Below are 24,513 nucleotides of genomic sequence, written 5' to 3'. Positions count from 1 at the left end.
TGGCTAACGAACTACAGCAATTTTTAAGTGCTTCTCACTGAGCCCATTTACACCCTAAAGATCTGGTTAATACCTAATTAGTTTTTGGATTTTCAAGTACCCGTGTTACAAAATCTAATTTTCTTTAAAAAAAATTTGATTATTATAGTTAACCCTATTAACCTGACATTAGCCTGATGAGGTTTTCTGGCATGTATCCACTTTATAGCACGTTCCATATTTTTCATCTGCACACGTAATAATGAAAACCATTTCCTGCTACCTTCGGTGCTGCCATGTTTACCAAGATCAGACCAACACACGTTTTGGAAAATTACACATTTTTTGAAACACACACATTGCAAACATTCAATCTCTAAGGCAAACCAGAGAATAGAGGCAAAAATTTAAGAGCAGGGTTTTTTGATTGATATTTTTATTATCTGTTTAATAATTGGGAGGTTATCTAATTCTGTAAGCATGTAACCCTTGTGCAATCCTAGGCACTTTAACATTGGGAGTTGGGTCATCTAGACCCACTAGACAGTGCTTTGATCCTTTTTTCTTCAATGATTTGTGATCTTCACTGGTGTCCATGGATTACATGAAATCTTTCCACCTTTATCCACCTTTATCATGGTAGGTAGAACACGTCAATGTGAGGGGGGGTTATCTAAGATAGCACAAGGGTTAAACAGGTACGTTGTGCTGGTGTTGCCTTAAGGAGTAACAATATGGCAAAGACAAAGGACTGCAGGGCAGTGGTCCAAACAAAATAAGGATCCTTCCATTTTCTGAAAAAGACGACAACAAAAGAAAATTCAATCATATATACATGGAAGAAAGAATACTATACCAAAGGTACAACTCAACTGGGCTCCATAATCCAAAGCAAACTGCTTTCATCGTTTCTCTTTGAACCCTTGGAAGTTCTGGAGAAATGTTTATATGTAAAACAGCTTGCAGGGTTCACAAAGTGATGTTAGTTTTACCTAAAAGTTACACAACAATGCTATCCCGTCTGTGTCAATTCATATTCATTCAGCAAGATTCCATCATAAGTGAGAAAGCAGTCAGCTGGACTTGTTTTTAGTGTAGAAAACATTTCACATTTTCTCTGAGACTTTTTCAGTTCGGGGGGGGCTTCCTGGAGCGTGGGGGCAGGTCATCCTTGGGGGGCCCTGACTGGTGCCTCGGGCTGGGGCGGGGGGATGCTCAGGACCCCTGGGTAGTGGTGAGCCGCTTGTCTGGGGCTTGGTGTGCCCCCCTGGGGCGGGGCCCCTCGTTTCTCTATCTGCTGTACTGTACGGGTGTTGGGGGTCCCGGCTGCCGCTGCTGCTGCGGTGGGGGCCTTGGTGGGGGGGGCGGCTGGGTTCTCTCCCTCTTTTTACATTCCACCATCCACCCCAGAAAAACATAAACACTCACTCGAGCACAGGTGCTATCTCACCTTTGCACAAACAGTTTGCTTGACTGGATGAAATGTTTCACATGTGTTAGTCTGAATAAGTATGCGGGTGTGAATGTTAGTGTTAGTATGTCCATGTAGACTTGTTTGTGTGTGAACACTTTTGGAGCCAACAGGTGTGTTTGTAACGTCTGTGTGTGTGTGTGGACAGGCCCCGCCCATTTTGGATTTTTCATGCATCTTAACCTGTCAGTTGTGATTATAAACATGAATAAAGTTTAGCTGAAATTACAAAAGGGGTTTATTTAAATATACACCTGGTGTATCATAAGATTCATAACCCCTGTTGTAAAAGTAAAATATGTCCAACACAAGAGGCCTTCAGCTCTCATCTGTTTGCTCAGCTGTTGGACAGGACCAGTTAAAAAAAGAAAAAGAAAACATGAAATGGACAAAAAACGAGGATTATCAAGATGTTTAAAAAGGAATCAGATCAAGAATGGTTCTTCTGACCAATAGAATGACCAACAGCTGTTTATTTCTCTATAGAAGTCTATGGGATTTTGGCTTCTTGGAGTCGGCAGGTACTTCCTGTTTGGAATGCCAGGGTCACTCAGTCCTGTTCTCATAGAGAGTCAATGGTTTCCAGAGTCAGTTGTAGACAGATGAGTCCAGATTTTCTATTGAGTGAAGGTTTGTCTTTCTATTAAAATGTGGTTCTTTTACACGTTGCTGAAACCATCCTTTGTCTCTGGCTGAGATACGAACTTCATTTTCCTCAGTTGAGTGGTTTGTTTCCCTCAGGTGGAGGTGATCTCCACGATCTGCTCCAGTAGAGTTGGTGCTGCGATGTCTCCAACGTAACAGTTGATGGAGTAAACCAGTTTCAGAGTAGAGGTGTCTCAGAGGTCTTTCATGAAAGAAAAACAAGTCTAGCTAACTGTTTATTAACCACTGCTTTGCTGGAATAATGCTCCATTTCTAGTACATTTACAAATCTTTCCCCACAGATCTATATCTCTGTATATGAATACAATAAAGGGTGTCCTTTCTAACAACAGAAGATATCTGACATCAGCAGAGAAGGGGCATCACCTGAAACTGGTCGTTAGAAAACGAAGTATTCGTTTACATGAAAGGTTTTAAAATGAGCAAAATGAACGCTGGTTTAAGGAGATCCTAGATTAAACTGAGTGCCCTTTATATAACCATGTGTTCATGTAGAATCTCAGAACATGTTGATCTTTGACAGAAGTAAAATGAAAAAGATCTTTTCAAGGAAAATCCGCCTGAATTATACATTTCCAGAAATTTCTTCAGAGCTTCACACATTAAGTCTGCGCGAGGGCATGCAAGTCAAATTTATGCGATCAATATTCTGACGTTTTTTTTTCCCCTCTTTTGCCCGGACTCTTTATTTTTACAGTAGATTCTTTTTTAGCTTGTGGGGCAGCTAGATTTAGAACAGACACACTTTCTTCTTCTTCTTTCCTAAATGTTTTCCGAGTACTTTGTTCTATTTGGTGTTTTTCTGAAATGGCAGAACATCTCAGAGGCTTTCTTTATAAAGAATCGTGTTTTCTCTCCTACACTGCACAAACAGTGCCGTTCACCTGCGCACAGACGAGCACCAAAGCAGCTGAGCATCGCAAAGCTCTGCACAGAGAAGCAAATATGTCTGTTCCTAGGACAACAGCCCATAATAGAGACATTATAGCAGAGCAAACAGATTACACAGTTCAGTGCAGGAGCAGATACCACTCATCTCATCAGTGACATCAAAGGCAACATTTCACAAGCGAAAACAAAGGCTTGTTTTTATAATAACATACAGTTTCCACTCAAAGTAATTTCATTTTACAGTTATATTTATCTCTGATGGGAAGAGGTGAAGAGGTGCAGAAGAAATAAAGGTTTTATGTTTGAGGCATCAGCGTCTGACAGAACCAAGGCGGAAGTTTACGCCATCCACGACGTTACCAAAGAAATTTCACCTCTCATTTGCGCTGCAGGTCAAAAAATCCTGGAAACCTAAAGGAATTTAGGTTTTTCGTCTTGGAAAAGGACGTCAGCGATGCAGCACGAGTGCTTTAAGGAGCTGGATCTGTTCATTTTCTAAGTCTCCTGGCCAGTTTTATCTCTGACAAACAAGGGCTTTAGACCTTTGACATAGATAGGACAATTATCTGTCTATTTCCAAACGTTTGGAGGCTTTTACACACAGTGAAGCTGCTTCTGACAGCTGCTGAACTGATTACTATGAGGCTCTGCAGTTGCATAAGGAGAAGTCTGCTGAAAAAGATCATTAAAATAACTGCAGACGACTGAGCTCACCATATTCTTAGTGTTCACACGTTTGAGTCGTGTTGCAAATCAAGTGAAAGCTGTTACCTCTTCACAGCTGCCACTGTCATCCATTATGTCCTCATTACTTGCCAGGAATAGATTTAAGCAATAAAAAAAAAATCAACATTAATTAATTTGTTAATTTGGAAAGAAGACAGATGGTTGGTTAAACCAATCAGTCCTTCCGACTAATTAAACTTCACTTTTGGTTTGTCCAAAAGCGTTTCTCACCAGGTCTCCCATGAAAAATTTACTTTATTTTTTAAATACTGTGTGTTACCCATGAAACCAGGGGAACACTAAGGAGAAGGTAACGCCACCGATAATCACAGATTGCATTATAATTATGTGGTTTTGTATTTCCTGCTGTATTTTTTTCTGAACTGCAGAGGAGGCAGAAACACTCTTATGTTGGCTAGTATGACACAATTTAATTCAGATTTACAGATTCAGATTGACCTTATCGTCCCTGGTGGGAAATTGTGTAATGCAGTTACAGTGCCTGCATCAACCACAATGTAGGATGAAGGGACTCAAACATGCTCAGACAGTTGCAGTTGTTGGTCTAAATTTAGACAGAGGAGCAAAGTTGAGAGTAAATAAGCTGAAATGTCTTTATGCAACACAACACAACAAAACACAGACAATGCAATATTCGACTTTTTTGTTATCTCAAACCCAAAACAGAGCTAAATTTTGTTGTCACGATCACTTTTTTCTGTGCTCAGCGAATTCATAATAGGAACTTTCTCTAGGGACTGATCCAAATTTCTCCCATCATGTCTGATAATTCAAGTTCGAGATTTTTCTGCCCAGTTTTTCACAATAAAACACTGACACAGCAAGAATGCAAGCAGGAATATGTTCTTGGCACACTTTGGGCCCCTTAGTACCAATTGAGCATGGTTCCAACACCACAGTCTACCTGAGTTTTGTTGCTGACCATGTCCATCCCTTTCTGACCACAGTGTACCATCTTCTGATAGCTACTTCCAGCAGGATGAGGCTCCATGTCATAAAGCTGGAATCATCTCAGACTGGTTTCTAGAACATGACAATGAGTTCTCTGGACTCAAACTGCCTCCACAGTCACCAGATCTCAACCTAATAGATCACTTTTGGATGTGGTGGAACGGGAGATTGACATCATGGATGTACAGCAGACAAATCTGCAGCAACTGTGTGATGCTGTCATGGCAATATAGACCAAACTCTGAGGAATGTTTCCAGAACCTTGTTTGAATCTACCAAGGATTAAGACATCACAGTAAACCCTTGTTTTTCGCGGGGTTACGTTAAAAAAAGAACCCGTGATAGGCAAAATCCGTGAAGTAGAAACCTTTATTATTTTTTACAATTATAATACAATTAAATACTCTGTTATACATTGAAAAGAAAGAAAAAAACATTTTAAAGGCTCAAGCATTTGTTTCACAAGTAAAAATACTTTAGAAACGTTTTTTTCAACAAATGACTTCAAATACTTAATCCACAGAGCTAAAGCAGACTCCATCCTTACCATGGTCTTGTTGCAGACAGTTGCAACCCTTTTTGCATCCTTCTTAAAACTTATTGCTGCTGTCGTGTGAATGTGAATGTGTGGTTCAGGGTGTACCCTACCTCTGGCCAACAGTAGCTGAGATAGGCTCCAGCACCCATGTGACCCCAAAAGGGATTTAAAAGGTTCTGAGGATGGATGGATTTTATGGTATGGTTACATGGAAAATTGTTTCACCGTTTGTTCCTCACTTATAAGAACATGATTAGTTGTAACGAATTGATAACTTTAAACTGTTTGAATTTCATTGCAGAAAAACATGGTTAAAGATATTTTTAAATGAGAAACACAGGGATCTGGTTCTGCCAGTCCATTGCAGGACTCAAAACAGTTCGTGTAACCCTTGTGCTATCGTAGGCACTTTAACATTGGGAGTTGGGTCATCTAGACCCACTAGACAGTGCGCTGAACCTTTTTTCTTCAATGGTTTGTGATCTTCACTGTTGTCCATGGATTACATGAAATCTTTCCACCTTTATCCACCTTTGTCATGGTAGGGAGAACACGTCAGTGGAAGGGTGGGGTCATCTAAGATAGCACAAGGGGTATAGTGATATCCCTTCAAGAGATGTTTACTCTATGATGTGGAATTGTTGTTAATTAATTGTCGCCAAAAAAGCTTTCAAGTTTATGTAGTTCCAAAAGACTGTTTTTTGGTGTTACTATAAGCTTAATTGAATGGGTATTTGGAATAGACATGTTGGAGTTGGTGTGGAATTTTACTGGTGTGAACTAACTCATTGTTTCAGCAGATTTTCAGCATCAAACCAGGTTTACAATTTTAGGGTTAACTTGGACTCCTGTAATAAACTTCAGTAAGTTAGACAGAACATTAATCTAGCCACAGGGGTAGCAAGCCAGTTGCCTCTGTGCCGGTCCCAAGCCCGGATAAATAGAGAGGGTTGCGTCAGGAAGGGCATCCGGCGTAAAAATTGCCAAAATAACCATGCGAATCATCTACAACACTTTAGACATACCGGATCGGTCGGGGCCCGGGTTAACAACGACCGCCACCGATGCTGTTAACCTACAGGGTGTCGGTGGAAATTTGACTACTGTTGGTCGAAGAAAGAGGGGAGGCAGAAGGGTCCGTGGCCAGAGAGAGAAGGGAAAAGGCAGGAACATAGGTTTGAGAATAGGGACTCTTAACATTGGTACAATGACAGGGAAAGGCAGAGAGCTGGCAGACATGATGGAGAGAAGGAAGGACGTGCAACAGATAAGGGTGATTAAGGACAGAGATGGAAAGGTGCTAACAACCCAGGAGAGTGTACAGAAAAGATGGAAGGAGTATTTTGAGGAGCTGATGAAGGAGGAAAATGACAGGGAAAGAAGGGAGGAAGATGTGGTTGTTGTGGAGCAGGAAGTAGCAGAGATTGGAAAGGATGAGGTTAGGAAGGCTCTGAAAAGGATGAAGAGCGGAAAGGCTGTTGGTCCTGATGACCTACCTGTGCAGGTATGGAAGTGCTTAGGAGAGACAGCAGTGGAATTTCTAACGAGGTTGTTCAATAGGATTCTAGAGAGTGAGAAGATGCCTGAGGAATGGAGGAGAAGCGTTCTGGTCCCGATCTTTAAGAACAAGGGTGACACGCAGAACTGCAGCAACTATAGAGGAATAAAGTTGATGAGCCACACAATGAAGCTGTGGGAAAGAGTAGTGGAAGCCAGGCTTAGGAAGAAGGTGGAGATTTGTGAGCAGCAGTATGGTTTCATGCCCCGTAAGAGCACCACTGATGCCATTTTTGCTTTGAGAATGTTGATGGAAAAGTACAGAGATGGTCAGAAGGAGCTGCATTGTGTGTTCGTAGATTTAGAGAAGGCGTATGACAGGGTGCCGAGGGAGGAGCTGTGGTACTGTATGAGGTCGTCTGGAGTGGCAGAGAAGTATGTCAGAGTAGTTCAGGACATGTATGAGAGAAGTATGACGGTGGTGAGATGTGCTGTAGGTCAGACAGAGGAGTTCAAGGTGGAGGTGGGACTACACCAAGGATCAGCTTTGAGTCCTTTTATGTTTGCTATGCTGATGGACAGGCTGACAGACGAGGTAAGACAGGAATCTCCCTGGACAATGATGTTTGCGGATGACATCGTAATTTGCAGTGAGAGTAGAGAGCAGGTGGAGGAACAGCTAGAGAGGTGGAGGTTTGCTCTGGAAAGAAGAGGCATGAAGGTCAGTCGTAGTAAGACAGAATACATGTGTCTGAACGAGAGGGATCAAGGTAGAAGCGTTAGGTTACAGGGGGCTGAGGTGGGGAAGGTGCAGGAGTTTAATTACTTGGGGTCAACAGTTCAGTGTGATGGGGAGTGTGGAAAAGAGGTGAAGAGGCGAGTGCAGGCAGGTTGGAGCGGGTGGAGGAAAGTGTCAGGAGTGTTGTGTGACAGAAGAGTGTCAGCAAGACTCAAAGGAAAGGTGTACAAGACAGTGGTGAGACCAGCTCTGCTCTATGGGTTAGAGACGGTAGCAGTGAGACAGAGACAAGAAGATGATTTGGAGGTAGCGGAGATGAAGATGTTGAGGTTCTCCTTAGGAGTGACCAGGTTAGACAGGATAAGGAACGAATACATCAGAGGGACGGCTCATGTTGCCTGTATTAGCGACAAAGTCAGAGAAGCCAGACTGAGATGGTTTGGACATGTTCAGAGGAGGGATAGTGGATATATTGGTAGAAGGATGTTGGAGATGGAGCTGCCTGGCAGGAGGGCAAGAGGACGGCCAAAGAGGAGATATATGGATGTCTTAACAGAGGACATGAAGTTGGCTGATGTTAGGGTAGAAGATGTCCATGATAGAGTGAGGTGGAAAAGGATGATTCGCTGTGGCGACCCCTGATGGGAAAAGCCGAAAGAGAAAGAAGAAGAAGTTAGACAGAACATTAAAACTCAAAGGTTTACAGAGTGTTTTTGATAAATGCATTACAGTTAAGACTAATTAATGGAACCTTAAAAACAAAATTTCATCTTAGTCTGATTTAAAGAAAGTTACGTTTCTTTACTCAAAATTTTAACCTTTTTCCTTCACTACTGAATCAATGTGACAATCGAGAAACTATGTTCTTCCACTTTAAAAAAAAATTAAAAAATTAAAAACATATACGAGATTTTCTTTTGTTGCCTAAAACTTTTCTGGCTTTAATAATTAATTAAATATCTCAGTTGTCAGCTGAAAAATACATTTTAATTATTTTCTGTGCTTGTTTCTCTTGACCATGGTGGAAAATGTCAAAGGTTAATGATTTGAGGAACAGCGTTTGGATCTTTTCCATGAAGTTTTGTGAATAATGAAACAATGGGAACAATCACTATAACTTTTTAAAGTACAACTTTAGGAATATTATAAACAAAAATGCACAAATGATACGTTAGATAAGTTCAGTTTCATGAAAGAACTTAACTTCAGCTGCTACTAAAAGTTTTCACGTTTAAAGTCAAACTCCCAGAAGAGTATGCATATTATTTTACTTCATATTAACCCTTGTCCTATCCTATGGGGTCCAGATGACCCGATCCTTACATTGACGTGTTCTCCCTACCATGACAAAGGTGGATACAGGTGGAAAGATTTCATGTAATCCATGGACACCAGTGAAGATCACAAATCATTGAAGAAAAAAGGTTCAGAGCACTGTCTAGTGGGTCTAGATGACCCAACTCCCAATGTTAAAGTGCCTAGGACAGCACAAGGGTTAATCAGATTAGGGGCTACTTGTCTGAAGCACACCTTTATTTTTTGATTTGATTGTGAGTGTTGTGTTATAACTTTTTTTTATGTCTGGTTACAATAAAGATTTTTTCATTCAGACTCGACTTTTCTCTCTGAGACTTACTGTAAAATTGTACTTCAAGGACCCAAAAGATGTTTGCTCTGCTGCAGAGCTGCAGAAACAGAGAAGTGTTTCTGTGGTGGATGTTAAACCACCAGCAGACTCACAACATTTGCATAAAATGACAAAAGCTCAGTGCAAAACTTTAGTAGGTCCCAAAAGATACACAGGAAAAAAAACAATATTTTGCATTAAAAAAATGACATGTAGCGTAGGTCAAGTGTTGTGGTTTTAGAACATTTAAAATAATAAAATCTTTGAGTGTGTTTACAGTTTAGTTCAGTAGTTTTGCAGTTTCCTAAATCAGATCATATCGAGCTGTCTTCTTGTTTGCATAGCATAACTGAGCGTATGCTTGAGTGGGTGGATGGAAGGCCAAATGGGAAATGCCAGAATCAATATTTAAGAATTCAGAACACAGAACTTATTTGGAATGGATGAATAAATAAAAACACTTGTTTTAAATCACATTGGAGAACAGCAAAAATGCAAACTTTTCTTTATGGAGGCAGTTCTGCCAGCTGATGGTGGGTGTTTGTGATTCTGGGGCTGAATGCAGGCAGAAAGGATCTGTGGAAGACAAAAGATGGTCACTACGAGCCTTTATTCTACAGCCTACAAACTGAGGATCAGACAGATTCATTCCTGCTCTCATTTCTGAAGAAACAGCCACATTTACGATGGAACTGTGCTCACAGTAAAATCATCTACGACCTGTCGGAAAATTGATGTGCCTGAAATCTGTTGTTTGCCACACAGGTTTATTTTCAAAAGTGTTTGCTGTGAGTCAGCAGCTCCTGGTCTTAAGATAAAGTGTAATTAGGCTAAAAGCTTCACTGGCTTCCCCATGACTCTTTTTCAATCCCTCCTCCAGCCCCCTTTACCTCACCGGAAACTTCAGGCTAATTGGACCCCCTCCCGTTGTAATCTTTGAGCCCAAATAAGATCAATGAGCAGTGGCAGTCCTGCGGCGGGCTTCTGTTGGCAGCGCTTGCAGGACTCTTTGCTGGGATTTCTTGCTTGGTCATGTTTGCAAACAAGAGCTGATGTTGGGCTTTTTGAGTAAAGGCCATTGTTCCCCCTTTTTCAAACCACTTAAGCAGAACATTGCAGGCCTCTTAATTCTACTGTCTCTCCTGTCTTCTCAGGCTATGGCCATGCAGCACCTGGGACCGATGCAGGGAAGGCCTTCTGCATGTTCTACGCCGTCCTGGGCATCCCGCTGACCCTCGTCATGTTCCAGAGTCTGGGCGAGAGGATGAACACGTTCGTCAAGTACCTCCTGAAGCGCATTAAGAAGTGCTGCGGCATGAGCATCACCGACGTGTCCATGGAGAACATGGTGACAGTGGGCTTCTTCTCCTGTATTGGCACGCTCTGCATCGGGGCGGCAGCCTTTTCCCATTATGAGGACTGGAGTTTCTTCCAGTCGTACTACTACTGCTTCATCACCTTAACAACTATTGGCTTTGGGGACTTTGTGGCCCTCCAGAAGAACCGGGCCCTCCAGAAGAAGCCCCTGTATGTGGCCTTTAGCTTTATGTACATCCTGGTGGGCCTGACAGTCATCGGGGCCTTCCTCAATCTGGTGGTGCTCCGCTTCCTAACTATGAACAGCGAGGACGAACGGCGGGACGCTGAGGAGCGGGCGTCGCTCGCTGGCAATCGAAACAGTATGATCATCCACATCCAGGACGAAACACTGCAGCGGGGGCGACAGCGGCGCGAGCCGTACAGGGCAGAGGTGACTGACCTGCAGTCGGTTTGCTCCTGCCTGCACTACCACTCGCACGACTTCGGCAGCTCCTCGGGAGGGGCCGGAGGCCTGGGCTGTGCCTTCTCCCATCAGAACTCACTCAGCTCCCAGCTGAACCCCCACCAGTACTTTCACTCCGTCTCCTACAGGATCGAGGAGATCTCCCCCAGCACCTTGAAAAACAGCTTCTTCCCGTCACCCATCAGCTCGGTGTCTCCGGGTCTTCACAGCTTCACGGATAACCATCAGCTCATGAGGAGGAGGAAGTCTGTATAAACCCAAAACTGCCGGGACAAACACGTCTCCTCTTTTCTACACAACCTTCCGATGCTGCTCCTATTCAGATCTCCTCTCAGCACTTTGTTTCCCAGTTTGGTTGTATTTAATATCAGTATTTTTTGGGAACAGAAGCCGAAAACTGCAGAAGTGGGCACGATGCGATGCAAAGCATGAAGCATGGATGTCTATTTTTGAAAATGAAAAAAAACTTGACAGGAACTTCCTTGTGACAGTTTTAAGGCAGAAAACCAACACATTTGGTTGAAGACCAAATGATGCACACTGTTGAAATACTATTTTTCAAAGAGAGAATGCTTGTTTCACCTTAACTTGAAGATAATCACCATCATCCTCGTTGTTATTATTATTATTATGCCATTGCCTCACTGGAAATAGAGAGTTCTAAATATAATGAAGCATCAGGTATTGTTTTCTAAAAGCAATCATATATTTTAATGTTTTCACCTCACTTTAAGCCAAACTCTTGTTGCCAATATTAGCATGTGAATTAGACGTCATTTACTAGTATGCCATGGTTTTGTAAAACTGTTGAGTCTGTTCTCAGAGCAGGTGTATGACCTGCATCTACGTGTCTATAAATCAAAGGATCGTGCTGCTGTTATTGATATTTCCTTTACATCCTCAAAGGTCAGATGTGGCTGCAAAAGCTTTATAATCGTTACTACGACATGACCCAGCAGTATCTTTCATTTAAACTCCTGCAGCTTTGTTTACCTCCGGCTGTGGTTTTAACGCGTCTTCGTGGTCACACTACCTGTTTTAGAGTTGAAAAGCAAGGGAGTTCCGAGCCGTCACCAGGGGGCAGCACAGGCACCAGCACTCATGGCTACATCCTTCACGACACAAACACAAGTTGGGACTATTTGACTTGGTTATCTTAGCTGGTTTTCTTGGACAATTATGGTTGTTTGGAAAAACAAACAAACATCAGGATTGATGCCATCCATCTTCAGAAAGCACTGAATCCGTTTTGGGGTCACGGGGTCGCTGGGCCAACCCAGCTACTGTTGGGTGAAGGTGGAGTACACCCTAAAGGTCGGATCAGGATTTATGTTCTAAAACAAACCAATCAAAACCAAACAGAAACCTTCACACTTTGAAATAAAATGTGGGTCCCACCAGGCGTAGAAGCACATCAGCAGTTGCATCTTATTCGTTGCTGTGCTACCAGAAGCTGCAAAAATGTTGCTCTGGGGCGCAGTAAAAGTATTATACAAGCAAATGCAGCTGGGACTCTTTGAATAACAACAAGTGGTTTTAAAAACAATATTATCCATTAAATGAGTAACAATTTAGTCACATGACCAACTAATATATTTTTTTTTAAACTCAAAGGCTACGTTCACACTGCAGGCTGAAACGACCCAATTCCGATTTCTTTGCCCCTATGCGATCTGTATCTGATCTTTTCATGACAGTCTGAACGACACAGATCTGATATTTTCAAATGTGACCCAGGCCACTTGGGCATGTGGTCCTGAATCCGACCCGTATGTCATCGATACGCTACAAAGGTCAGAATTCTGCGTTGAAGTAGGCGGAACGAGAACGTAAACATCAACCATGGTGGACAATGCTGCTGAGACCAGTCAGTGGAAGGGAAGCGAGGTCACCGATTGGATTCATATTCAGCTCTATTCAGGCCAAACTCAAGGGCTCTCATCGCAACCGGGTGGTTTTTGCAAATATTTCCAGTGAAATGGTAGAGCGTGGTGTTGAACCTTTCCCGCAATGACCTTTTTCCCCCCTTTCTGACCGTGGTCTGAAGCTCGTTGGAGACCTTCTCCAGGGCCTCACTCCCTCCTGCGCTGCATGCGCTCTCTTCTCTCTCTTACACACACGCCTGCGGCCCCAGCACATACACATCCCCATTCCACAACAGTGGGTCCATACGATCCTGGCTCCAATGCCTTCTTAAAATGAGAAGATTGTAATTGTGCTGGCTCCTTTATGAAAATAAATGTAACAAATGCAAAAAGAGCTCCGTTGTTGACAACACTGTTGTTGACATCCATTGTTTACGTTAGCTACTTCTGCAAACAACAGTGACCTCGTTCACTGTTGAGTATTCTTCTGTGCATGAGGGTCAATTCTGGGTCGTTTCACGGTCACACAGGAGATCACAAAAGTTCCCATTTAATTGGAAAAGTGAACGGCCTTGCAAAAAAAAAAAAATCGGAATTGAGCATTAAGCCCTCTAGTGTGAACGTAGCCAAAGAATCCAAAGAAAGTGTTCCGACCAAGTTGCTGCTTCTTTGTTTCTTGTTTTTGTTTGATGAAGCTGGTAGATGAAGCTGTGCTGAAGGAGGCTCAGCTTCTGTAAAACAGACTGGGACAATCAGTCATGCACTTCTGGGGCACGATGGATGGCACTCAATCTTTATGAAATGTGCACAAAAATGTTGACCAGGAAAAGTGACTGCATCCTGAAGCTCAGGCAGAGACATACGGTTAAGAATAAATCTCTTTTTTGTAGTTTTTAGTTTTGTCGATTTCTTAAATGTACACATTAAGCCAATATAATGAGGAAAACAGCCAAAAATCACAGATTCCTGAGGAACTCCAAATCAAAACCAGCTGTGGTGGGCAAGGATAAACCTGGGGAGAAGAATTTCCCATCGCATAATAAGCCACAGTCATGTGCAGGCCTGCAGCAGTGCGGGGCTTGTATGTAGGCCCCGAGCCCCCCCAGCTCTCTGCTGCTAACCCCAGCTCAGATCCACCAATGAGCAGAGCTGCAGGTGATGATGACGAAACATTTTGATGCAAGCTGACAACTGATGGCTTCTGGATGCACTTCGGAGCCATCAGGGAAGCGTGTGATAAACACATCAACGCTGACGCAGACCGGAAAGCTTCATACCAACAGGATGATCCATTTCCCTTTGTGTAAAAATTTGAATTGGAACGGAAATGTTCAAAAGAGATGAAAAGTGCGCGAACTTTCATATGGAATATGGGAGTTATTTAACGTTATTATGGCCAACTGTCTTGGTGGCAAAATCTGCAGAATGGTTTACAGCTTTTTCCTGTTTGTGTTGAATTCAGATCCACATGAATGACTGAGACGTTTGCTGCTTCTGATGCAGACCTGAACACCACAGGGGCGTTTAGGGGACTCATTTTCTGCTGGAACATCAAAGCAGCTGTGAGTGCTGATCAGTCCAGGTCCTGTTTCTGATCATTTCACTTCATCCAAAAAACAAAAACAAAACACATGGTTCCTGAGTCAAAGCAGTTCATTCAAATCCAAATCTTTACACAATCTTTAAAAGACTTGATGTCCATTCCCCCGTCAGTCTTTATTAGTCCGTTGTTTCTGCCAAACTCAGTCCTTGTGGAAGACTTCTGCATCTTTCACGGTGACGTGCTGCATGTTCTTCCTGTTTAAATGCCTTTAAAACACTTTTTGGTTAGCTGAGAATGACGCACAAAAAGCATGACTCTCTGAGTAAATGGTGAAAGCCATGATCTCCATGCATTCATGACAAAAATGGCAGTTGTGCAGCCTGAAATAAACCCTGAAGTAATTATTTCAATACAGGGATGTATCATGCATTTCCTGTATAAATGTTTATAATGACCTTTGGAATAAAAGCCTTTTTCTGGCTAAATTGCATTTTATTTTGAACCGTTAGCGTATGTGCCTTGAGAATAACTGATGGCTGGCTGCAGCTCGGTTTGGGTTGATCCTCACATCTGCAAAAGCAAACAGATACTTCCTGTCATTTCTGAGCACAGGTGTACCGACAGCCACTGAACAGACGAAGCTTCCCACGTAGAGACTGAAACAAAGACCAAAACATTTTCTGCAGTTTCCCTCTATGAACTCCTCCCAGTGCTTCTTTTCTAACAGTGCAGTTTTTGGAAAACAGTCCTTACAATGAGATAACCTCCCTGTTACTTCTGGGTTGAAGTGTGTCTGAAATGCAAACTGTCATGGAGGTGTTTAGATGTTTTATTGAATCCAAACCTTTTGCCTGAAAGTGCATAATTTCTCTGGCTGGCAGAAATCGCAGACAACAGTCGCTCCGGCTAAGATTTCTTTGGAACCTATTATGTGCAGATAAAAAAAGTCCAGCTGCTGCGTCGCTTCGTTTCGTGCTCAGGTTCAGTGAACCGTGTTGAGGTCGACGGCAGAGACCAGAGCTCTGGACTCTACGTACGGATTTGCAGTGAGTTTAATTTGGCAGAACAAAGTTGTTTTAGACACTGAGGACAGCAGAAAGAAAAAAGGGAGGATTTGTGTGCCAGATCCAAACCATACAATGTGTGCTTGTCTTCCTCCTTAGACAGCCAACAGATGATTTTTGGGGATTTGCATTGTGATGCAGGACAGTACGATCGCATGTGGGCTGCGTTCCATATGTGTAAAATATGGAAACAGTCCTGGAACAGCAAATAAATCTGCTGACTCTCCACTAAAACAGAGCTTCAGACCCTTGATGGTTGCCTTGGAAACGCGTGCATTGGCTATGCTGATGTTTGGATGCAGCAATCTGATGTGATCGTAAACAACCAGCAGAGCCGAGAGCCTGACTGTCTTTAAAGGAAACCTTAGTTTGTCTGAGTTTTGATGCTGTTTTTCACTGAAGGAGAAGTTGGAATCGTGAGACGACAGAAGAACAGCCATTCAGAGGTCTGCAGGTATCATCACTTAAACAATAGACATAAAAACATTAGTCAATAGATAATGTGAATTGTTAATATGATATCCTCCTCAATCCAAACATTGAGGTTCTCTTTTATCCTGCAGAGATTTTCCTTTTGTCTCACTGTTCATCATTTGTAAAGGTTTAATTCTGCTCTCCTGAAACTCTTTTGGGCCTTAAGGTGTGTGCTTCCATGTTCGATCAGACCCCCACCCCCATCAAAACCACCGCACCCACACACTCACACAGACATACCCACCCACACACATACCCACACACATGCTGTAGGGACAACTGACTGCCTCCTCGGCTTCTGTATTCACATGGTATTTGCTGGGATGAAGAGAAAATTCAATCACGGAACTGAAACTAACACCTCTGACAAGAAAAAAAGATGATTTCTATGAAATGAACCTTTTGATTTGTGTTTTTGTTCTTCAGTGAAGCCCCCCCCCCCCCCTTACGCCATTTGAAGGGATGAAAACTTAATTTTCTTCCTATTTTTGACCTCACCTTTCTTTTCTGACCCCACCTTCTTTTTCTGAGCCCACCTCAATTTTCACCTGTCAGTGATTTGATGTCAGCCAAAGTACCGATATGTAATCAATCCAAATATCATCTGTATAAAAATGACCTCACTGAGGGACAGTATTTTAGGAGGCAGAAACAGAGTTTCAGTTCAGGTAAATGTCAAGCTTTTCAAAACGCATCACATCCTAAAAAAAAAACGGATTCTGAAAATGCTCCAGGTCTGTTTTCCACTGAGATGTCAGCTGTGGCTGACGGAGAGGCCGGCGGCTGGATGCCTTCCTGTTGGTGTCAGTTAGTTTGCTGTGACTTCCAGATGTCATCCGATGCAGTTTGCATAGGCCATCTCTGTGTCAACAATGTTGTCCTCTGACATGCGCAGAGACGTAAATTGCACTACCTTCTATGATGTACAATAAATGAACAAAGCTGAGTTCCATTCTAACTTTTTGAAAGCATATTTTTTGCAATAGCTTTTTCTGCAGGTCTGATGAACAAATGAGAGCTGAAGTCAGCTTTGCCTCTGTGTGGTTCCTCAAAGCCTGTGTATGTACAGAACCTCTCCCCACATACCCCACTTTTACCCATCATGCAGAGGACAGACTGTGGAGACATGTCCAGGAAAAACATTGGACAGAAGACCTTGCATTTGTATGTTCTCCTTTTGTTCTTCTTTCTGGATCAGTGTGTGCATGATGGGGTGTGGATGACTCACTGGGCTGAGCAGCCCCAAAAAAGACGTGACACACTTGAATAAAACTGCTGATCCTCCTTCTGAAACCCTCTGTCTGTCTCGTTGTAAATGGATCATTTTTACTATAAAGTCTAATCTGCGATTCAGAGCTGCATTATTAAAAAGGTTCCAGTTATTTCACTGCACATTCATTCAAATGTCCTAATGTGGACCGGAGCCTCAGGTCCGTTTGTTTGGTCTAAATTTATGTGAATTCAACTACTGAAAGAGATTAAACCTAACCCATGAATATATTTAACACAGTCTAAATGTATCATTCTTTGAGGACAGGGAACATTTATGGAGAAAATGACAAAGGGGGCGTTTACCTGAAACACCTACAGAAAGTTTAAAATGTTTAATACATTTAACCCATGTGCTATCTTAGATGACCCCACCCTTGCATTGACGTGTTCTTCCTACCATGACAAAGGTGGATAAAGGTGGAAAGATTTCATATAATCCATGGACACCAGTGAAGATCACAAATCATTGAAGAAAAAAGGTTCAGCGCACTGTCTAGTGGGTCTAGATGACCCAACTCCCAATGTTAAAGTGCCTAGGATAGCACAAGGGTTAAGGTCAACTCTAGTAATTTTAGTACTAGAAGTAGATTTAAAATCCTGAGTTAACTTTTGGCCCAAAGAAAACAATAAATCCTGAATTTTTGTGCTCAGTCTGAACACAGACACAGCCTCGGGGACCTTTTTCCAACATTGTTGTTCATTAAATGTGATTATATTCATCTGCATTGAAAATCATACAAATTGTGAGACTATTTGCTTGGGTATAGCTGAATTTCTGCTTTATCAGGTTTTTACTCTTCCGTAGCCGTCTTCTCTTCTCCTCCACTCCTCTTTTTTCTGCTCTCTTCATTTCTGTTTTCTTGGTTCTGCTCTCTGTTCTTCTCTTCTGGTCCATGCAATGCAGCTGGATGTTTAGGTGGGAGACGGATCACGCAGCATCCCCTTTTTTTCCCTTCCCACACCGCATAATTACACCGTGAGCCGTGAACATCAGGCAACTCCGACGGCAGCACAATACGAGCAGAGGCAGAGGGGCGGTGAGGCCTTCTCTTGCCTGTAATTTTGCTTCCTAAATGATCATCTAAGCTGAGCCAAGCTGTTCTGGAGAGAGATGTTTGCACTGAACACAACAGATGATGAAGTTCAGCAATAAGCAGCTGCTGACATGTTTTCTTTTTGTTGGTGGTTGAGGCAGGACAAAGAGTCCGTATAGCTCAGCTTCATGGAGTACATTACAGGACAAACCATGACACTGTAACGTCACTGCAATGGAGCAGCAGTGGAAATAAACCTTTGCAGAATAATGAAGATCCCACTTCCTGCTCATTCCAGTCAGAATAAAGTTTAACCCTTGTGCTATCCTATGGGGTCCAGATGACCCGATCCTTCCATTGACGTGTTCTCCCTACCATGACAAAGGTGGATAAAGTTGGAAAGATTTCATGTAATCCATGGACACCAGTGAAGATCACAAATCATTGAAGAAAAAAGGTTCAGAGCACTGTCTAGTGGGTCTAGATGACCCAACTCCCAATGTTAAAGTGCCTAGGATAGCACAAAGGTTAAAGTGAAAATATTTTCCACTTTTCAGATGTTTTTCGTACTCTGTATTTTTGCCATTAAGATTTCAATCTTTTTTATTTTCTGGGTTGTTCCCTTTAGGGGGCGTCACAGCGAATCCTCCCTGAATTGCAAGGTGGATTTGACTTTGATTCAAGATTCAAGACTCAAGGTGATTATTGTCTCCGAGCAGGAAAAGTTCTCAGGGCAATGAAACTCTTACATCACCGTCTGCCCTGTGGTGACATACAAAAACAAATCCGCAAAATACAAGTAATAAATGAAGCCCTTACAGAAGCTAAAATTAAAAGTGTTTAACGCCTTAAAGGTCAGCTCTCTGATTCCAAATAAAAACATAAAATAGTGTATAAACAAACAAAGAAGTTGTGCCCTTCCTAACATATTTGGGACAGGCTTCTTAATATTTTACATTAGAGAATGTCTTGAATACAAAGCACATCTTTGACAGAGCAAAAATAGCCCAAATTGAATCGGTTTAATTTTTCATTTCTTCAGATATCCTGACATTACAGTAATTCCAGTTTACTGAGAAGCACCTGCTCAGAAAGGCTTTGGTCATTCTTAGTTTAGGGCTCAAATTTTCACATAAAAGTTTATGCAATAGCTTAGTTAATTGAACGGTTAGTAAATTTAAGCAATTATAGCAATAAAACAAGGAAAAAACTGAAAACTAAAACACACCGATTTATCAAATCTATTTAAGATATTAATGCAGACATTTATTAGAAAACAACAAAAAATAAATAAAAAAAGATTCCTTCTTCTTGACTTTATAATTGTTTCAAATCATAAATAGACACATTTGAACTTCTACATACAGAACACAGGACACATTGTATCCATTTAATATTACGTTTGTCAAATAGAGGCTTATTTCCTGATTTAAGGGGAGTGGGAATAAGCAAATGTGTAATCCCGTCCCTATTAATGCTTTGTTGAACTGTAAATAGAAAATGTACAGTATGGATCTGTTACACAGGAGTCTGATTTTTCCTGTCATTGATCTGCACCTTTGATTACAGCTCTGACAGTTCAGCCCGATTCAGGTTAAAACGGAAAGTGATGAAGACTTTTCCTATGAAGAGTTCCTCTTCAGAAACAGGACGGAAGTTCTGAGCGCACCGTCTTTCTCTTTCATGTGATCCCACACATGATGTTGACATCAGGGTTCTGTGGGGGTCAGACCATCTGCTGCCCGCCGCCCTCTTCCCTTTGTCACCAGGAGATAGTACACAGATAGCTGTGTGTTTTAAGCTGGTTGCCTAGCTGCAGAGACGATTTGTAACAGCCAGATGCCTCCATGATGGTGCTGCAATCAACATGAAAAAGGAGGCAACAAATGCTTTTTGTTAGGAAATGTACATTCGTGAAAAAGGAAAGAACTGTGTTAAAAACAGTTTAGATTGTTGTCAGGGTCGTCTTCCTATTTGGTGCTGGATATTTATGACTGATGCTTGAGGAAAACGCACCAGAGGGTTTGTCTCCCTCCACATCTCTGCTTTATTAAAGTGAATGACAAGGAGGTCACAGAACTCCGGCTTTATGGAGTGTGCAGAGGAGGTCTCAGGCAGAGGAGGTCTCTGGCACCATCTTCTGTTCAGCCCAACAATCACAGTTTCAGATTTTTATGTGGGAGTCAAGGAGTCACTTTTTTGAAGCAAAGCCACAGTAGAGCATCAGACTGGCTTCCCTCATCAGCTGTGAGTCCAAACTGAGCTGGCGTTCAGACCAGCTGCTGCAGTTTGACCTTCGCCTGCACGTCAGCATCAGATTCCCACTGATATAGCCCAGAGCAAACAGAGGCTGGTGCGGCTGAAAACATGGGTCCTCATCAGCCGGCTGCTGCAAACCACGCTTAACCCTTGTGCTATCCTAGGCACTCTAACATTGGGAGTGGGGTCATTTAGACCCACTAGACAGTGCGCTGAACCTTTTTTCTTCAATGATTTATGATCTTCACTGGTGTCCATGAAATCCTCTTCACCTTTATCCACCTTTGTCATGGTAGGAGAACACGTCAATGGAAGGGTGGGGTCATCTAAGATAACACAAGGGGTTAAACCTGCTTCTCCTGAAAAGCATTTGTGATGAAAGACCTCTCTGCATCTATTTAGCAGGCAGTGGATGAAAAGGCAGCTGGTGCCGCAGTAAATCACCAACGTTTCTTCTTTGTTTCCTCTAATGGAAGTGAGACAGAACTGCTCAGTCTTCAGATAAAAACAAAAATGGAGAAAGATACTTTTCCTGGAGGTGTTTGGTGAAACTTTCCTGACGGTTTCCTCTGTCTATCTTGCCAACAGCTTATTGCTAAACTCTAATCAGGCATAACTGTTGAAAATTCTTTGTTAGTAATGGATCTGACCATTGATTGTATGAGAGAACTGGACTGAATGACTTCTCCTCCCTGGTGTTTTCAAGCAGAAAGTGATTCCAAGCAGCCAAAATCCTGTAGACATCTATGGAGAAATAAACAGCTGTTACTCAGTCATTCTATTGGCCAGAATAACCATTCTTGCTCTGATAGCTTTTTTTTAACATGTTCTTGATAATCCTATTTTTTTACCTGATATTTTTTCTTTCTTTTTTGTTTTCTTCAAGTTACAAACAGACCAATCAGATGCCTTGATGAAAATATGCAATGCCTGCTGGCTCCCTCATTGAATGTGTAAAACATTTGACAGATTCTCCAGGACCCACCTTTAACCCTTGTCCTATCCTACGGGGTCAAATTGACCATTGACGTGTTCTCCCGACCATGACAAAGGTGGATGAAGGTGAAGAGGATTTCATGTAATCCATGGACACCAGTGAAGATCACAAATCATTGAAGAAAACAGTTCAGCGCACTGTCCCAATGTCAAAGTGCCTAGGATAGCACAAGGGTTAAGTGGTAGGGGTTTGTCAACTTCATGATTTTCTCTCACTCTGAAGATGAATAAAGTCACAATCTTAAGGCCGTGTCACACAGTCACTAACATTTTGCACTTGTTGCTTGGATGAAAATTGGTCATATGTGAATATATGTGGATAAAGTGTGAAAAGTTGTGGTCTTAACGTGAAATTTTCACAGATGTATCACAAATCAACCACGTTAAAAACCACGGAAGAATTTCAAATAAACCACGCAAAGAACACGTAAATCAACGTAAAAGCCAAATCTGGCCCAAAATTTGTGGGTCAGTTCCGTGATTTGAATAGGATATGTGCGCCACGTATGCTATCTAAAAGTTTCCCATCGCTAGTACATACGTGAAAAGTCAGTCAGACATACGTGGACATCTGGGGACAGTCATGGAAAGCCACAAATTTGCATAGGTTTTTCAAATCTCACGCACAACTGCACATGATTTATGTAATAATTGTGTCTAAACTACGTAAAATACTCGTAAACTATGCAATTCTTAAGCAACCAAAAATTCGGAACAGTTCAAAACCAAATTCACATAAAGTCGGCTGAAACTCTCCATGGACATCTGTGCACATCAACGAATGACAAATGCAAGAAACACGTAATTACGTAAATTACGCATTTGTCACGAAAGACCAAAATTACATACATGAAAAATGTATGTAGTGGGTGAGTGACATAGCCTTAAGCAGAAAAGGAGTCAGGGGCCTTTTCTCAAAACCCTTTACAGCCAGAGGAAACCTTGGTCCTTCACCTTTAGCATAGAGGCCTCTGTGTGGACAAACTCTAGCCAAGCGGCTCCTACCAGACACAGGTCAACAGCAGGCGGAGTCTCCATACAAACACAGGACCTCACGTTCTAATAACAACATTTCTGCCGAGAATCAAATCTTTAGCAACACTGACCTGCCAGAGGAGGTGAGGAAGGCACAGGAGATGAAGTGAAGGTTATTCATGCAGCAGAAAAACCTATAGAGGATGGTCCTGTTCTAGTTGAGTAAAATGACCCATATGACCCACTGAACACAGCAGAGACCGGAACCAGGGCACCATCAGCCCCTCCTGCAGCAAACCCCATAATGAGTTAGAACCCAACAGCTCCACACGATCATCTGCAGATGCTCACCACGGATGTCACAGGCAGAGTGCAGCTGCCAGCGAGGCCTCACGCTGGAGCAGACCCTTCTGCAGCCTCAGGTGGGAAAGTGCCAGGAGGAGCTGCTGAACCAGCAGACAGCTGAAGATGGAGGCAGCAATGACATTACGTGAAGTCCTTCTAACTAGGGATGAAAGACTAAAGTTCCTCCAGTTACAGAGCAGAACAATGCACATCCTCTGCAGATCTTTCATTAGATCATTGCTGGGAAATTCACAGACATACAGAGAAACTCACAGAGGCGGACAGATGCTGAATCATGCTCTGCTTAATGCTGATAATTGAACCAAAATATAGTTCTCAGCAGAAGTCCTGCTTCTCAAAATGAGGTAAAATGAAACAAAGCTGCAGAAAAAGCCTCGTGTGTCTCACTTTAATAACAGATAAATACAGAAAACTAAACTTCCTGTGAAAGCAGCTCATCAGCACAGCTGAGCTTCTCACTCATCGATAACGGACACTTGGTCTGGAGCAAACATTTGTCTCTGTTCGTACTTCCTAAAGGAACTATCAGACATCTTACAGCTGACATGTTTCTCCATTTTCTCACTGAAATGTAGATTCCACAAAAAAACAAGACATCATCATATTTTTATTGCCAATAATTATTAATAATTTTTAACTCATAACTTCTCATGATGAAAATTCTATGGAGTGATATTTGTACCATTATTCCAGTCGCAACACTTAATTATTTTGCACCTGAAACAGAAAAATGCCCTTGAAACTCAGAAATACCCACAAACAAAACAGCTTTACTATGGAAACTGAAAAATACATGCAATCAAAACAATTTTCACTCGAGAGAAATTATCTCTCTTCTGCGCTCAAAACAGAGCAGGGCGCGTTTTGATCACACAATTTTTTATTTCAAAAGTAAAATAGTTATTTTTTGTGTGTATTTATGAGTTTCAAGTGTAAAATTATTTTTTGAGCACACAAATTTGTGCTATCTTAGATGACCCCCCCCTTCCATTGACGTGTTCTCTCTACCATGACAAAGGTGGATAAAGTTGGAAAGATTTCATGTAATCCATGGACACCAGTGAAGATCACAAATCATAGAAGAAAAAGGTTCTGAGCACTGTCTAGTGGGTCTAGATGACCCAACTCCCAACGTTAAAGTGCCTAGGATGGCACAAGGGTTACGTTCTATCCTTAGAATGATGGCACAAAAATCACTATAAAATTCAAGCATAAATAGACTTTTTATAACCAGATGTGACCAGTGTTTTTTTTTTCATCCTCGGTGGCTCCCAGCCATTCCACACTGTGGTTTTGGGTTTGAACCAGTGGGGAAATCTGGGATGAAGCTCAGATGAGAAATCCTTCATCACTTTCTTCAGAAAACACAAAAACTTAAATTTCACTCAGTTCAAAATGGAAATCAATAAGTTTTGATAAATAATTTCAGCTTCACTGCTTATTTGTAATTGTTCAAATTACTATTTATTGTTTTCTTATAGTCCATCCAGTTGTTGAACCCAACACCTCCCGTTCTAAGCTCTGACAGCCCAAATATAAACACACAGGACTCCATTCAGGTTCAGGAGCTAATTCCATTTTAGAGACAGACAGGTTCCGTTTTTTGGCTTGATGAATCCAAACTGTTCAAAATCAAAATAACTGTCTCAAAGCTATTTTGTTTATTGATCTAAATCAGATTTAACACACGTGGAAACAAAATAAAAAAAACCAGGAAGGGAGAAAATACGCAGAATCTCTGTTTTAAAAGACACGGCGGGTAAAGTCAGCTTTTTT

General features: G+C 41.9%; 1 protein-coding gene across 1 annotated transcript in view; it reads left to right on the top strand.

Annotated features, from left to right (window-relative positions):
- Positions 1-17,128, top strand: part of kcnk9 (potassium channel, subfamily K, member 9) — a 61,674-nt gene extending 44,546 nt beyond the window's left edge. Inside the window, exon 2 of the mRNA XM_004074249.5 lies at positions 10,261-17,128. Coding sequence (XP_004074297.2) covers positions 10,261-11,144 — 884 coding nt within the window. The 3' untranslated portion in view covers positions 11,145-17,128. The remainder of the gene's footprint in view (positions 1-10,260) is intronic.
- Positions 17,129-24,513: the final 7,385 nt, after the last annotated feature.

Source organism: Oryzias latipes, chromosome 11, assembly GCF_053564925.1.
Source record: "Oryzias latipes strain Hd-rR chromosome 11, Olatipes_Hd-rR_3.1".
NCBI lineage: Eukaryota > Metazoa > Chordata > Actinopteri > Beloniformes > Adrianichthyidae > Oryzias > Oryzias latipes.
The sequence above is the reverse complement of the archived record's forward strand: the minus strand, read 5'-3'. Positions and strand labels throughout refer to the sequence as shown.